At 46.9% G+C, this 16,295-nt stretch overlaps 1 protein-coding gene across 3 annotated transcripts in view; it reads left to right on the top strand.

Moving 5' to 3' along the window:
* The first annotated feature begins 2,990 nt into the window (after positions 1-2,990).
* TSPAN2 (tetraspanin 2) overlaps positions 2,991-16,295 on the top strand; it is a 47,166-nt gene continuing 33,861 nt past the window's right edge. For all 3 annotated transcript variants that reach the window (XR_009006022.1, XM_057533625.1, XM_057533630.1), the window contains exon 1: positions 2,991-3,124. Coding sequence is in view for 2 of the 3 variants with exons in the window: in XM_057533625.1 (XP_057389608.1) it covers positions 3,056-3,124 (69 nt within the window). In the remaining variant the exon portion in view is untranslated. The remainder of the gene's footprint in view (positions 3,125-16,295) is intronic.

The following is a 16,295-nucleotide window of genomic DNA, read 5'->3' as shown; positions in this document are numbered from 1 at the left end:
GCATGGGCTCTAGGTGCACAGACTTTAGTGGTTGTGGCGCATGGGCTCAGTAGTTGTGGCTCGCGGGTTCTAGAGCACAGGCTCAGTAGTTGTGGCACACGGGCTTAGTTGCTCTGCGGCATGTGGGATCTTCCTGGACCAGGGCTCAAACCTGTGTCCCCTGCATTGGCAGGCGGATTCTTAACCACTGCACCACCAGTGAAGTCCCACAACTGAACCATTTACCAAGACAATTTCGGGTTTTCCAAAAAACCTCCCAACAGACTTCCACATAAATCCCATTAATCAGAACTGTGTCCAACTACCACCCCTACCTGCAAAGGATACCAGGAAGCAAGTACTTAACCTTCCTATCCTCTAAATTGGACATAGAATTGGGTGACAGGTGAGCCCACCTACAGTATCTGTAACATTCTCCCCAAAACCTGCTCCATCTTCTATAAGCTCTATCTCTGTTAATGGTTCCATGATCTGCCTAGTTACTCACCCAAGTAAGAAACCCAGGAGTCATCCTCTCCTCTCTTTCCCCTCCTATCCCTATATTCCAATCTGTCTTGATCTTTCATCAAGTTTCTGCATACCTCTCAGATCTGAGCCTCCTTCCTATACCCATTGCCACTGTCTCGGTTCAGGTTCTCATTTCTTACCTGAACTGCAATAGTAGTCTCTTAATCAGTCTCAAGCCTTAACTTCAAAGCATCCTCCATGCAGCCCCAATTTGTCTAAAAATAGAAATCTAACCATCTTACGCCCTGCTTTAGCTCCTGTCTCTGGCTTTGCGCAACATCTAGTTTAAAGGCTAACTTCCTTATTTCATTTAATGTAGTCTCCTACTTTCATATAATGATGTACTCTTGAACATGTGTTATCAGTTAGGATACCCTAGTCCTGTCAAGGGTCAGCTCCCCTAAGACACAGCTTTGTTGGAGGGTGGGTGGCTGGGGAAGTCTACCCTCAAAATCTATATCTGTTACGTTAGGCAGGCAGCCCTCTGTCTCTAGTGCATGTGTGCTAAAATTGTAGTGGGAAAGAATAATAGATTTATAATAGGGGTTCTCTCCCCAGAGGGTCGAGAATATATAGTCTCTAAATGTATTTTGTCTTAGAGACATAAAATTCAACAATATATTTAAAGTATCATGCCATTGTTGTTCATTTAGTTCAGAGATTTTACTGAATGCTTACCATGTACTAGACACTCTTCTTTAGTTTAGTTCTTTTCTTTTTTGATAGATCAGAGAGGACAATAAGTGTTTGACTGAAACTAAAGCTGTGCCTCTGTCTGCATTCCTAATGACTTCCATCTCTGCCTCTATTTCACTATTTGGGGCTTATGCTTATTACCAGAATCCACACGTTCATTCTTCTGTCTTCTCTTCATTTTCATAAGTAAAATTCATGAGATATTCAAACAAATGTCCAAAGACACAGATGGCAAAGACGGCAACATGGTAGCAACTGACTGGTAGAGTACAACACGGTGACAGCTAACCCTTATATTGTACTTACTCACTCTGTGCCAGACACTGTTCTAGGTACTTTACAAATATTAACTCATTAACCTTCACAACTCCACGACGTATGTACTAGTGTCTCCATGTTGCAGATGAGGAAACTGAGGCCCCAGGACAGTTTTGCACTTTTGTGAGCTGACTGAAAGCTGTGCCCTAGCACCATCCCCCTCGCCTCCCTCTGCTCCACTTGGGCTGCTCCGCTTCTCACAGGCCCCCCAGGAGGCCCTGGCTTCTCCAGCCCCGTGCTCTGGCACGTGCAGCCCCGTCTGCTCTTCCCCTCTGCTCAGACTCATTCAGGACTCGCTCAGGCCCACTTTCCTCAGCAAAGCCTTCCCTGCCCAGTGCCAAGAGGGCAGTTGGTGCTTACTGGAACCTTGCCCCACCTCCTCACCGTGCTATAATTTGCTTATAGATCTGTCTCTACCACCAGAGCCAAGGCAACAGGCCTGGCTGTCTCCTCATTGTCGAGTCCCTGGGGCTTGCCACTATTCCTGGCCTATAACGGGCACTTGAAGTTTCACTGAATTAATGCATAGGCTCCCTGGAGTTTACACTTTCTTGTCGCCCCCGTACTGCCCGGCACCACGTGTTGCAGACACTTAGTCAATGGGAGTGGGAGCCTGGTTTCCCCACCAGACCCCTAACTTAATAAAACAAAGCGAAACAAAACCTTCCCCCCTTTTCTCCCATTTCCACATCACCATAATCCCCGAGGATTTCGATTCCTTTCCTAGCTCTCCCATCAGTCGAATACAGCAGGACCCGGGGTGTCTGACTCCCCTCCGTTGGCCAGGCCGAGCAGGATGGGTCGCAGCCTTCTGGGCGCAGGGAAGCCGCATCCCACGCCTTCTTCTCCCAGTTCTTGCCTATTAAGGTAAGAGTTGGCGTCGCGCGGAAGGGGCCGAGGGAGGGTCCCCTAGAAGCTGCTTCCGCGGCCTGTGCGCTCGCAAGGCGCTGGGGTGTCACAACCTGGGACCCGGTGCCCCGGGCCGGGTGTCCCGCGACGGGTACTGCCAGCTCCTGGGCGGCCTTGGGTCCTACTTATCTCTTCTACCCGAGGCCATCTTCCTAGTTTCCATAGCCACCAGGGCCGTGTCCTTATTCTCAACCATCACCGCAGGCCTCAAATGAGTCTCTGCACAGAGCGCTGATTAAATGGGTCTCGGGTCCCCAGTGGACGCTCCTTCCTCGCAGATGCTCCGATAACCACCGCGAGCGGGGTGCCTGCGGGGCGCGTCGCCCGGCCTGGGGAGGGAAGGAGGCGGCCTCTCGTTCCGGGGTTGAACGGGATACCTGCTCCTTCTGGCCGCTCGACCCCCACCCAGCGGCGCTCCCACCCATCGCCAGCCTCTTGGCTCGGGGTCCTCCCCGGCCCTCTCTCACCCTGTGCCGGCTCCAGCCCCGCCGCCCCGCCCCACCCCGCCCCCCGCAGGCCCCGCCCAAGGCCCCTCGCGCTCCGCCCCCTCCCCGCCGGCTCCCGGCGCTCCCGGAGCTCCGAGCCCGGGCCTGGGTACTCGGGATCCCGCCGCCGGGGCCGCAGCATGGGGCGCTTCGGCGGGGGCCTGCGGTGCATCAAGTACCTGCTGCTCGGCTTCAACCTGCTCTTCTGGGTGAGACCCGGAGCGGAGAGGGTCGGGTAGGGGAGGGGGCCGGGCGGGGGCGCAGGGCAGGGGTCCCCAGGGAGCTGACCGCTGCGGCGTCCCAGCCGGGCTCCTGAAGGCAGGGTGTTCAAAAAGAAGGAGGTAAGAAAAAGGCAGACAAAGCGGGCGGGGTGGGGAGGGGGGGAGGGAGGGAAAGATGGAGGGGGAGAGAACCGACAGAGAGATTGAGCAATGAAAAATGGTGAAAAGGGGGGAGACCCCGTGCGGCTCTTCCCTTTGAGGAACCTCTCTGCCTCTGTTTTCATCTGGAGCCTGGTAACATCAGGTGCGGGGCCACCAGCTTCTCCGCGCACACACCCCCTTCTCGCTCTGTCTTTCCGCTGGAGCAGGGGCCCGCCAGGGCGCCAGGACTGCCAGAGGTGGTGCCCCATCCGGAGTGTGCAGAGACATCACCTGGCTGTGGCGGGCTTGTGTAGGAAATTGGGGGTAGCGGTGGAAGTGGTATTGCGGGGGTCAGCCTTTTTCTGGGCATTAGGGGAGGGTACCGCTGGATGGAAGGAGGCGGTGGTGCTCTTCTGTGAGGGAATGGGCGGAAGGGAGGGGCTTCCAAGGGGCAGCAGCACCTCCCCACAACCCCCAGCGAGAAGCCTTTGCTAAATCCTACTGCTGCCAGAGATGATCTCATTCAACTTTGCATTGAATGAACAACATTCCCAGGATTAGTGGTTCACCGGCTGGTAGGGCCATGACCCTTGTCTCCTGTATTACTGGGACAAGATTAGGGCTAGACCATCCCTAGATCCCTGGATATTCTGTCTCAGGCCCTGAAGGACTGGGAGACAAGGTCTGAAAATTGTCTTGTCTGCGCATTCCCTCTTGGGCTTCCTCAAGGGAATGTCAGTCACTATAACTGCTTAGACAGACCCTGAAGGAAAATACAGATCTTGCTTTGGGTGAAGAAGTTCTTAGAGCTGGGAGGGAGCAGCAGGGGGCTGGGTGCTTTAAAATAACTAGGATAGAGGAGGGTGCTGTTTGTCTTATCTGCTCTGGGGAGTTTGTTTTCCGGTGACTCCAACTAATTAATTATTGAAGGATGGTCTCTGCTTGTGTCTAACAACCCATTAGCCCAGATGCCTGGGTGACTCCAGCAATTCCAAGCTCTCAGAGGTCAAGTTGCCATCCTCAGCATCCTGCAGCAGGGGAAAGTGTGAAGGAGGTACCCCATAGACAGCCCTGAATTTTAAAAATACACATGGCTTTTGTACACTTGGGCATTTACATCCAGCATACTATCGGGAAGGGCATTTCTAAAGGCCCTTTATGTTGTGCTTTTTAATAGTCTGGCTTAATTTCAAAAGCTGTTAATTATAAATGTCATGCTTTAGTGACACTCTTCACTCTCACTGCTTACAAATTCAAAAGAGCTTTTATCTAAGTCTGAGAAGGAATTCTTAGGCTGGGTACAGTGCTTATTTAGTGCCTGATGTTGTGCTAGCCTTTCCAGAGATAACAGGCAACATTTATTGAGCATTTCAATGTGTCAGGGACAGTGCTATGCACATTGCATTCATTATTAACTTAATCCTCACAACAATCCTGAGGTGCATACTATTATTATCCCCATTCTTACAAATAAGGAAAAACGGAGGCTCCAATAGGTCCACTTGCCCAAGGTCACACAGCTAATGAGTGGCAGAGGTGGGACTCAGACTCAGCCTTCATGCTCCTAAGCACAGTGGTACAGGTAGTTAACCAGTGGTTATCAAAGTGTGAGTCCTGGGCCGGTAGCATCAGCACCTCCTGGGAACCTGTCAGAGATGCACATTCTCAGCCCCATCACAGGCCTGCTGAATCAGAAATTCTGGAGGAGGGACCCAGCAATCTATTTAAACAAGTCCAGGAAATGCTTATGCATGCTCAGGTTTGAGAACCACTCTGTTAAAGAATCAATGCACAAGAATTATAAAAATAACTTATATATGTAAATATAAATATATATAATTTATATTGACAAAAGTATATGTATATATATATATATATATATATATATATATATATATATAATTTATAAATTAAAAATACTGTTCCCTAAGCTGCTAATCTAGTTGAGGAAATGGCCAATGAATATAGAACAACAACAAACAAAAACGACAGCATATAATCAAGTGACAAATTTCACACCTCTGACTCTAAACACAGGAAGGAAGGGAAGTAGGAACAAAGCAATGTTAGAGTGCCTATCATGTATTAGCCACTGGGGTTAAGCAGGACCTTTTATATATCCGATCTAATTAAGGAGTTCACAGCAATAGTGAGGAGTTGGGACAGTTCTCCTGAAGAAGGGGATGTTTAAGTTGAAGCTCCAAGGACTGTTAGGATGGAGGTGGACAAGGGTGAGGGGGTGACACGCCACCCACCAGCAGAGGAACAGAGCAAGGGTGAGTGTGACCACCATCTGACAAAAGGATCAGGGTCAAGTGCAGAGATCGCAAGCAGAGTGTGCTTGAGCAAGTTACTTTTACTTCTAGCCCTGTCTTCTCAGCTGAACAATTGAGGTAAAAGAGTTGTTGAGAGGATTCAAAGGAAATATGTAAAGTATCTGACTTCACCTTCCTGTGAGCCCAGTATGTAGTAAGTGCTCAAATTTTTTTAATTATTATTTTTATTATTAAGTGCCTGGCACATAGAAAGCATTTAGTAAAAGTTAGCGCTCTTTCCCCAGAGTCCCTTAATATCGGGGAATAGTGTATATATTTGCCAAGTAACTTGCAGCTTGTCTTTGTTTTAGGATAACTACACACTGGCTTCTCAGTTTGTACTTGTGGATTTCCCCCACTAGAACTTAGAATACTCTGAGAGCAGGAATCTTTTTCTGTCTTGTTCATGGATATATCTCTAGCGCCTAATAGTACCCAGCTCATAGAAGGCATTCCATAAATAACTGTAGAAAGAATTGATGAATCTGCAGGTTAGAGAACTTGAGACAAATGGCCTTCCCGATTTGCAAAGGTAATCAATTGTCAACTTTATCTGGAGGACTGAGCCTGTCTCTTCCTGCTCATTCCCTGTCGATTTGTTCTTTGTACAGATTGGGCCCAGGAGGAGAATATGGGGCCTTCCTCACTCTCAGTTCCATGGGGAATGGGGTCCAGGGACCAGCAACAGCCACAGACAGCTCTCCCATGTCTATAACTGTACAACCAAAGGGAAAGGGGCGACCTGAAACGGGCTCCTAATGATTTAGAGGAAAGCAGTTGTTTGGGATAAATTGTCTAGATATGTACCTTCACTGTAACTGAGGGAACCTGATTCCAGAAAAGTCCCACCCTAGTGTTTGAAGTTGTTTTTTTCCTGGTTAGAGGGTTTGTGGGAAGTTTGGGGAAGGGAGAGAGGGCAGGGGACAGTTTTCCTGGAAGGACAGGCGTTTGCCATGACTTCAAGAGTTCTATTTACACACTCTTAGATGCTTGCGTGCCTGCCCTTCTGAGGTCTGAGGTCCCCCTGGGTGACAGCACTTCCTTTCCTGTCAGGAACTCACCAGAAGGCAGCCGCAGAGGCAGGGTGGGGTATGTTTTGTGATCTGCAAATCGATTTGCGACCTCCTTCTGGCAGCTGGGTGAAGTTTCCCTAGGCTGTGCTCCTGGTTTTATAAACATTCAGCTAGAGCCTGCCAGAGCCAGCAGAGCTCTCCCCGGCCCAGAGCTGCTGACTGTGCTCACCATTGAATTTCAACAAAACAAAAGTAAAGCCTGGCCCCAAGCCCCACTAAATTAATTTCTGTTATCATGGCTGATGTCTAACATGAAACCCCTCCCAGTATCTGTCATGTCTAAATTCGGACATTACAGTCAGATAGCATGGCATGGTCCCATGCCTTTCACTGCGATCACCTTTTTTTTTTCCCCTCTGTTGCATAGTAATATAAATAAAACACCACAATCTACCAAGCCACATATGTTGGTTTAAAGAAAAAAAAAAGAACCTGGGCTCTGTTTATTCCTTGGTTTGTTGTTGTGTACTCAGCGTTTTCCTATCATTGTGCTGTGTGAGCTGCTCAGGGTTGCCGACCAACAGGAAGCAGGACCGTTCATTGTTGAAAGTCAGATGCCATATATGGCTTGTTTGAAGTTGCTCTCCTTTCCTTCTCACTGTTATGAATGCAGCTCTGGAGTTTCACTTGGTGATGCCTAACAGGTGCTTTTAGGAAAGACCGTGTCTCGTGGGCTTACGAGATGTCTGACTTGTCTACTCCTCTTTCCCAAATTCATTTCAAACAGTAGCTTCAGAGCTACCACCTGTCAGAAAGACTGGTTTAAAAAAATACCTGAAGAAAGTATTCTATGGGGTCCACCCAAAAGCTAGACCACCCCAGAAGGCAGATAGGAATTTCCTTGGCCCTGTCATTGGATAGTCTCCATTTCTGATTTCTGTCAAGGTGGGGAGAGAGCGGCAGCCTCCCCTATTTTGGACAAGAGGGGCCCAGTGGTGCTGGGAGGGACAAGGACTCTATGATAGGAGCCAGCCTGCAGAAGCCAGAGCTATGGTTCCAGGAGTCTGGTAGACCTCGGCCAGGTCTAGGCAGCGTGGCAATTCATATCCACGAATTCAAAGCCTGGAAGGTGGATACTGGCATCTCACTTCCTGGGTTTATTCCTGGCCATAGTATTTACTGACCAGGGGTGCTTGGTTAGTAAGCTGTTTAACCTCTTTGAGCCTCCATTTTCTCATCTATATAATGGACATAATCAAGTACCAACATCAATGTATGACCTTGGTGCAGATAAAAGAGTAAATATATGTAAAGTATTAAGTATGGTACATGAGATAGTAAATATTCAGTAACATAGATATTACTGGTAGTCATATTTAAACACTAGAAAACAAGTGGGAAAGTGGAATCTAGAATCCAAGAGATTCATAAAGGTAAGGAGAAGTAGGAAACAGGTGTCCTAAGTCCAACCAACCAAGCAAAGTGGCAAGAGTCTTGTAGCTTATCAAAGGCCTGAAGTCAAAAGGAGAGGTTCTTTCCTCTGCAATTAGTCACTCAGCAAATATGTGCTTACCACCAACTGTGTGCCCAGCACCTTACCAAAGGCTGGGCATTCAGAAGTGGTTAAGACACAGTCCTTGATCTTGAGGCACTCAAAAGACCTTTGTTTGGTGCTCCTTTGTGCCTTTGAGTATAGTTTACTGTCTCTCTAATGTCTTTGCTCCTCGGGGCAGTGAGTGTGCTGTGCTGGTATCCTCCTTCTTCCATCTCTCAGCACCTAGAATAGCTTCAGCGGTCACTGGCAGAGCTCTGGCTAATAGACCCTAGTGCTGGAGCTGTTTGTTTTTTCCCCACCCTGCTTCTGTGCTGCCAAGGGGAGGCCAGTGGGTAGAAATAGGAAAACCTTTGGTGATCAGTGCCTCTCAAACTTTAATGTGAATACAAATCACTTGGGAATCTTCTTCCAATATATATTCTGATTCGGTAGGTCTGCATTTCTAAGAAGCCCTGCTGGTCCAGGGAACATATTTTGAGAAGCACCAGTTTAGACATGGCCTTAAGGGGTCAAAGATCCACTGGTGGCTCTCATTTCTGAATGGGGCAGGGAGTGCCCTTCCTTTTGGCCTGCTCACCTGGCTTCCTTGTGGCAGTTCTCTTAATTCCATTTACCACTTTACCGTTATTCTTCTAAGAATTTTCTTTTACATTGAGACTTGTTGGTTTCTACAATCACCAGGAGGCCACCTGTCCATTGCCCATTATGCTTCACCGTGTTATTCCAGAATATGTAGTATCTTTGGGTCTCCAATCATGTGTGACAAAATAGAACATAACTTCCATCCCCCACCTTAACACTGATAGTTAATATCACAACAGGGCTCTTCTCCTAAAGCAAGTGACGCTATACTAACCATCATGTCATGCTTGCAAAGGAATTAAGGAGAAGGAATTGAGAAAGAGACCCATAAGATGGGACGACCAAATGGGCTGAGAGCACATGATACAGACAAATAGGGGTTACCTTGGCTTGCTTTTTTCATCCTCTTTGGATTTAATTAGGGACAAAAATAACATTCATATGATGCTTTGGTTTAAAAATGCTCTTACATACATTATCCCATTTGATCATGAATCACAACAATCCCATGAAATAATGTAATCCCCGTTTTACAGATGTGAAAGCCAAAAGGCAGGCACAGTATGTCTGGGATCAAAGAGTTAGGGAGGAGCAAAGCCAAGATTCACACCCTGGTCTTCTGATTTTAAACCCTGTGTTCTTTTCATTGTACACATTTATGAGGGCACATGGAATATAAGGTATAATAAATGCTACTGGCTTAGAAAACGTGAAGTTTATGGCCGGGGAGATTATATCCAGTGTTGGATTGTCTTGATGCATTCCAGAAATGCAGGTGCAAAGAGGTGCATAACGCTCTGGCATGTGGGAGAAAGAAGAGAAAGGTTGTGAACACCCCTGATCAGTTTAAGGCAGAGGAAAAGCAAGATGGGAATTGAGAAAGGGTATGTATCAAGAGACAGTATTTAAAATTAATTTCAGTAGCAAAAACTTGAAGAAGAACATTAAGCATTATATAAATGGAAGATACGTGCTGGCTGCTTTCCCATGCACATTTTGTATATTAACTTCCTTAATCCTCACAATGACCTTCTGAAATAGCAGCTATTGTCACCCCTAGTTTATATATAAGGAAACAGAGGTGCAGAGAGTTTAAGAGCCTTTTCCGAGGCCTCAGAGCTGGCCAGTGGCAGAGCTGGGTTTCTGTGCGTGGCCCCAGAAACTGTCCTCTTAACCACTCCAAGTCTACAGACTGACAAGAAGAGAAGATTGAAGCTGTGATAAGCATGTGAATTCCAGACCTGCACTCTCCAATATGGCGGCTGTGCTACTAACCACACGTGGCTTTTCACATTTAAATTAATCTATATTAAAAGGCATTTAATATTCAGCTTCTAAGTTGCACTAGCCACATCTCAAGTGCTCAGTGACCATGGGTGGCTAGTGGCTGCAGTATTAGACAGCACAGACAGAGAACATTTATATTTACATCACTGGAGAAAGTCCTTTTGGATAGCTCTGGCCTAAATATAGTTATTCTTTCTCTCATAAGTCATCTTTTCCTGTTTTTCTCTTATTGGGTCTTATAAAAACTAAAACTAAAGAGAGGGGGGTGGGGGGCTTCCCTGGTGGTGCAGTGGTTGAGAGTCTGCCTGCCAATGCAGGGGACACGGGTTCGAGCCCTGGTCTGGGAAGATCCCCACATGCCGCGGAGCAACTAGGCCCGTGAGCCACAACTACTGAGCCTGCGCGTCTGGAGCCTGTGCTCCGCAACAAGAGAGGCCGCGATAGTGAGAGGCCCGCGACCGCGATGAAGAGTGGCCCCCGCTTGCCACAACTAGAGAAAGCCCTTGCACAGAAACGAAGACCCAACACAGCCAAAAATAAATAAATTAATTAATTAAAGAGAGAGGGGGAACGAGTTTCTGGAAAGCGGAACCGACATACCTAGTATAGAGGTTTAGAAACTCAAGGGAATCCCAGCTGTCATGGAAAAAGTGTAGTGCTAAAATAAAAATTAGTAGAGGAAAGCAGCAGAGGACTAAGTCATTAGAATCATGGCCATGGTGTTTCCTATCTTGAGTAGGATTAAGTTTTCAGTTTGAATATAACATTAGTGAGTCTACCACCATAGTAACAATAAGTGCTGGGCAATCACAGTTCTGAGTGGTTCTAAGTGTGTAAGGTGAACTCATTTAATCTCTTAGGGAGGCACCATTATTACCCCCACGTTGCAGCTGAGGAAGCTGAAGGTTAGTGAGGTTAAGGGACTTGCCCGAGATCACAGGACTAGTAAGTGGCAGAGCCTGATTCAAACCCGGGATGCCTAGAACCCCCGTTTTTATCTGCTACAACTCCTCGACAACACAGCGTATACACATGGATTGTTTTTGTTACTGTCCTGTCCAAGAGCATCATTATTCAGTCTGAGTACTCAGAAGAGGTAAAATTTTCTACAAGAGCAGTTGGGGAATGTTCCAAAGTGTGTGCCAAGCCCTGCCCTCCCCATTGTAATGGTGACTGGGAAAGAGTCAGCTTATAAACTAGGGCAAGGGAATTAATTGGGCAGGGACAACAGAGCCCCCCAGTGGGGCAGGGTCGGGGCCTGGAAGCTGCTGCCACTCATCCAGGAAGCCCACGTGGTCTCCCTGTACCTGTCTAGTCCCCTGTAAGTGGTCCAGTGCTGCCTGCCTCCCTGACCCCAAATGATTTCTGGTCAAATTGCTGGTAAGAAAAATTCTCTCTAGAATACAAGACTTTCAGGATTCCATTCAAGCTAACTTTTTAATAAACAAAGTGTTTTGGCTTGTTCCAATCTAACCTGAGTTTTACCTGAAACATTTTTTTCTCCCATTGTCTGTCTGTAACAACTAAAACCGGGTGAAGATCGTTATTATTGATTGATATTCAAAAATCCTGTTTATCTGCTCAAGAGTAGTTCTCTCAAACTACCTTCAAAAATATTAGACTGTAAAATAAATATTGTTTAATATTCCATCTTTGCTTATGTAAAAGCTCAATATAGCTGAGATGTCATAGAAGTCAGGGTAGCCCTCAAAGGAGTGTTTACTCAGAGGTCAAGCCTGGGAGAAGAGCCAGCTGGATGCTGCAAGGGGGCAGTTCAGAGATCATAGAAAAGACCATTATTGTCCTCCTGGAGCTCGTCCCCCAGGTCAGGTGAGACAGACACTGGCTTTAAATCACTTTGATAACTTGGTGGATTGGATTTTACTTTAGTTGTATTTGATCTTCATTTGATAAAGCTGTCTGCTCACTGGAATCATAGCCAGTAGTCTGTGGCATTTGTTGTACTGTATGAAGAAAACTATACAGCCATCATCTTTCTCCTAATTCTTACTGATCTCTCCTCTCCTTTTCCCTGTATTCCTTTAGAAAAAGGCATTGTGTACAACCACTGAATAAATACATACACTTTCCATATCTATATTTATCTGCTTTATCATTCAGAGCAAGCCTTTCATCCTGGCTCAGTTTCCTTCCCCTGAGCTTAGTATCCCCCCAGCACTTTTGTACTATCCCCACCCCCACCCCCCAGCAATGTCAATTGATCCACACAAGTTAACTATAACAACCTAAACAAACAGCAGAAGGTATAGTTAGGACAAACATGTAGCCCGATTATCTTTCTGGAGATGCGTAGAACACTCCTGCTCTATTTTGGTTTGAATTGCAGAACCCGTCCATTAGTGCAGAGAATTAAGCATTGATTTTTAAAATATATCCTTACCTGAAGGAAGTCTTTCAGGAATTTCTTAGCATGAGCTTGTTCTTATGAAATTGTTGTGAGGAAAATAATAGGGGAAATCAGAAACACTGGCATCTAACCAGTGCGTTTCCAGACTGACAGCCACGCATTTCCAACCTAGCAGCTATCTCATCATGTGCTGCCATAGTCCTGCCTCCCAATTCCACCTCACCTGGTCCTGATGTTGAGGCAAGGACAGCGAGCTTCCTCAGAGGTGGTTTCACCTGGATGTCATATGGCATTTGGCTCTTGTATTTCTTCTGACAAAATCCTTGATTTTGAGAAAGTGCCATCTCAATCCTTGCCTCGCTTTCGCTGCATAATCGGATGAAAATCTTGGGAGCTGGCTTACCTCTTTGAGAAAATTAGTATCATCTTCTAGAGCAAATGTGCTTCCGACTTTTGCCTGCTAAAAGGATGAAACTCCCATTACCCTTATGGTATCATAATGTGATTTGCAATCAGATCAAGAATTGTGAGTGTTCATTACATGATTCCATCTAGTTTTGTTTTGTTTTTCTGTGGGAAAGTGTTTTGCTGAGTATATTCAACAGTGTATTCACACAGTGCCATCTGAGGTGTCTGCACAGTGTTTCCCAGGTGCAGATGGATTTGAAATCAGTACTTTGGGAAGTATTCCCTTGGAGGGCTGTGAAGGAGTTTGTTCACAATTGCTTCTATCAGCCTGTCTTAGGTCAAGTCGCCATAAAAAAAAAAATACTATAGATTGGGTGGCTTAAACAACAGGAATTTACTTCTCACAGTTCTGGAACCTGGAGATCAAGGTATCAGCTAATTCAGTTCCTGGTGAAAGCTTTCTTCCTGGCTTGCAGACAGCTGCCTTCTCCCCGTGTCCTACATGGCAGAAAGCACTCTCTGGTGTCCCTTATGAGGGAATCCCATCATGGGAACCCCACCCTCATGACCGCATCTAATCCTAATCACCGCCCAAAGGCCCCACCTTGAAATGCCATCACATTGAGGGTTAGGGCTTCAACACATGAATTGTGGCAGGGAACACAATTCAATCAACAGCACAGCCTAAATTGTACCTTTGTGAAGGTCCTCCATTCATTCATTTAACAGATGTCTGTTGGGAGCTGGCTGTGCAAGGCAGAGGGGTAGGTGCTTGGGACACAGCAGTATAGACCCTGTCCCTGCCCTCACATAGCTCAGGACTTAATTTTTCTTTTTTAATTACAGAAATATTTAAACAGAAGTGGTTATATGAGACATGGAGGAAGACACATACCTAGGCTAGGGTAGGCTTTGCAGAGGAAGTGACATGAGAGCTGACAGCTGTGAGTGGGTGTGAGCCAGGTGGAGGGGGAGCAGAGGAGAACTTTGTAAGCTAAGGAAATAGCAAGAGCAGGGTCCCCAAGTGGGAGAAGGAACTGAAACTGTGCGGCTAGAGCCTCTGAGGATAACTAACTGGGTCTCCTATCTAGGGAAAAGCACGTGAGCTGCCTGAGAACATCCCTAAGTGATGCTTTTTACCCAGAAAGGGAGCTTTCTGGTGGGTTTAGTCATCAGATAGCAGAGTAGCACGTATTTGCTCTTTGTGATCAGGGTGGGCTACCTTCTGCTGGAGGCAAGGGTTGGGGTGGGGGGAGCTGAGGACCCAAGCCTGGGGAGTGATCTTCGCATTTTTGTATCTCAGCACTAACCTCCCTCCAATTTGGTGCCTTCCTAAGAACCACGTTTGTGATTCATGAAAAAAAAATTTTTTTAAGTAAAAGAATATATCCTCAAGATACAACATTTCATCAGCAGTCCCAGGAAAGTGGAAATAAATACAGCACAATAAAATTGAAATCCAATAACAAGCTTTGCTTCATGTTAAATGACTTGTTTCTGGCAGATAGGCATTACTTAAAGGAAACTTTTTGTTCATCCACTTTGCTTTAAAAGTTTTCCAGTTGGGTCTGTAGTCCCCTTTTCTGCTGCTTTAGTTTTAGAACACACACAGTCTTCTCCATGGACGTATGCTTACAGTTTGCAGCTTTGTCCTGCAGACTCTCTGGAATATGGTTAGCTGCTGAAATGACTTGTCCATGAAAATGCATAATGTAATTGTACCGGGTAATCCCCGATCTAATGTCATTGTCTGTTCCTTTCACTTCTATCTTCTTTTTCTATTTTACTTCTCTCTTCTTTATAAATAGTGTAAACACTTTTGCCCTCAAAATCCTGTTGCATCACATTCTCTGAGTGCTTAACGCACAATTGGTGCGCAGGAGAGAAATGGTGACGCAAAGAATGATGACATCTGGAGTCTTCTCAGGGGCTGCTTCTCTGACCTGCATTGAGTCCCTCTTGGGCCACAGAGGCGGGATCAGTTTCTCCACTAGCCCCTGAGATCCTTTGGAGAAGGAACTGGATCTTCCTTATCTATGAATCCTTGCCTCCTGGCTCACGACAGATGCTCAACAAATGTTTATTAAATGATTAATATCAAAGCCCTACTCATGCTGTTGTATGAAAAAGTCCATCCCTGGAAAAACAGTATTTCTAATGGTAATTGTTCCAAAGGCATGGGGTTTGGTACTAGTCGCGAATGCAGAGTAGCCCTCAGCAAAGTTCTTTGGTTGGTAGAGTGGATCCATCATGGTCCTCGCCGATCACCGCGTCCAGCCCCTAACATACCCTCTCTGGCCTTCAACCACTCAGGTCGTTACCTTCGGCTTCTCACCGTGTCTGGCATCAGGCAGCACTCGTCCCCATCAGAATGAGGGCTCCCACCTCCCCTCTCCTCAAGGCCCTGTCATGGACTTTCCACAATGGTAGCAAGCTTAGTACAGGCTGTGAGCCATGTGCCCTAACTCCTGTTTCAAGCCCCAGACTCTGACCTTCCCCAGATTCCTCTCTCTCCCCGGCACAGTGTTCCACGAAAGGAAGCGCAGCCCTTACCCACACTGTTCCCTCTGCCTGGCATTCACTCCTCCCTCCAGTCCCTCGCTGCTCCGACACTTCTAACTCATTCTTCAAGCTGCAAGTCAAAATGGAACATCTTCTGCTGCACACTGGTCATCACGCTTTGCTCTAATCCCTGGGCAGTGAAGCAGTTCCACGGAGTACACTTCCTGCGTCCTGTGGCATTTATTAGTTTACGGGATTATCTTCCACGTCAGACTTTACATGTCTTTTTCATCGTTGCTTCCCTAATGCTTAACGCGGTACCCAGTCAGGACCATAGTTACCTCCTCCGTGAAAGGGAGGAAGGAAAGCAGATGAGGATGGGCAGGGGCACGAGAAGGAAAGCAACATGAAGGGGCGGGCTCTCCATCCTTATTTGTTCTCATGTTGGCTGCAGTGCTGAGGTGCAACCAGAGGTACAGTGTTGTATCTGAATGCAAAGGAGGGGCTGAGAATGGGGGCATGGGGTGGGCTTGGGGGGTTGGTCTAGTAGGGTTAAAATTTAGCACTGGAGGCTACTCCGTGAGACTTCTCTTCCCGGGTATGGGACGCACAGAGCAATGGGCCTTACTGACACCAGACTTGCTCACTTTGCCCCTGACTGGAATGGACTTGGTGTGAATTCTTTTCAAGCAGTTTCAGGTGTGTGATAGAGCAACCCAAGTCCAGTGAACACAGAGTATTTCAAGAGTCTTGAAAGAACAGTGAGTTAAAAAGGACCAAAGGACTTCATTGTCTCTGTTGATGCCACTTTCCAAATCGCTGTTGGCTGTCATCGGGCGCAGCCTCGGGCTTGACCCGGCCCGCGCCCACAGTATTCCTGATCCGGCGGCACGCTGGGAGGATTCCCTCCGCAGTGACGACATTCAGCTGCACCACGATTTCCTTGACCCGGGAGGAAAGCCTGGGTTTGGGCTGGGGGGTGTGGATA

This window comes from Balaenoptera acutorostrata, chromosome 1, assembly GCF_949987535.1.
Source record: "Balaenoptera acutorostrata chromosome 1, mBalAcu1.1, whole genome shotgun sequence".
NCBI lineage: Eukaryota > Metazoa > Chordata > Mammalia > Artiodactyla > Balaenopteridae > Balaenoptera > Balaenoptera acutorostrata.
Note: the sequence above shows the minus strand (reverse complement) of the source record. Positions and strands in the feature narration are given on the sequence as shown.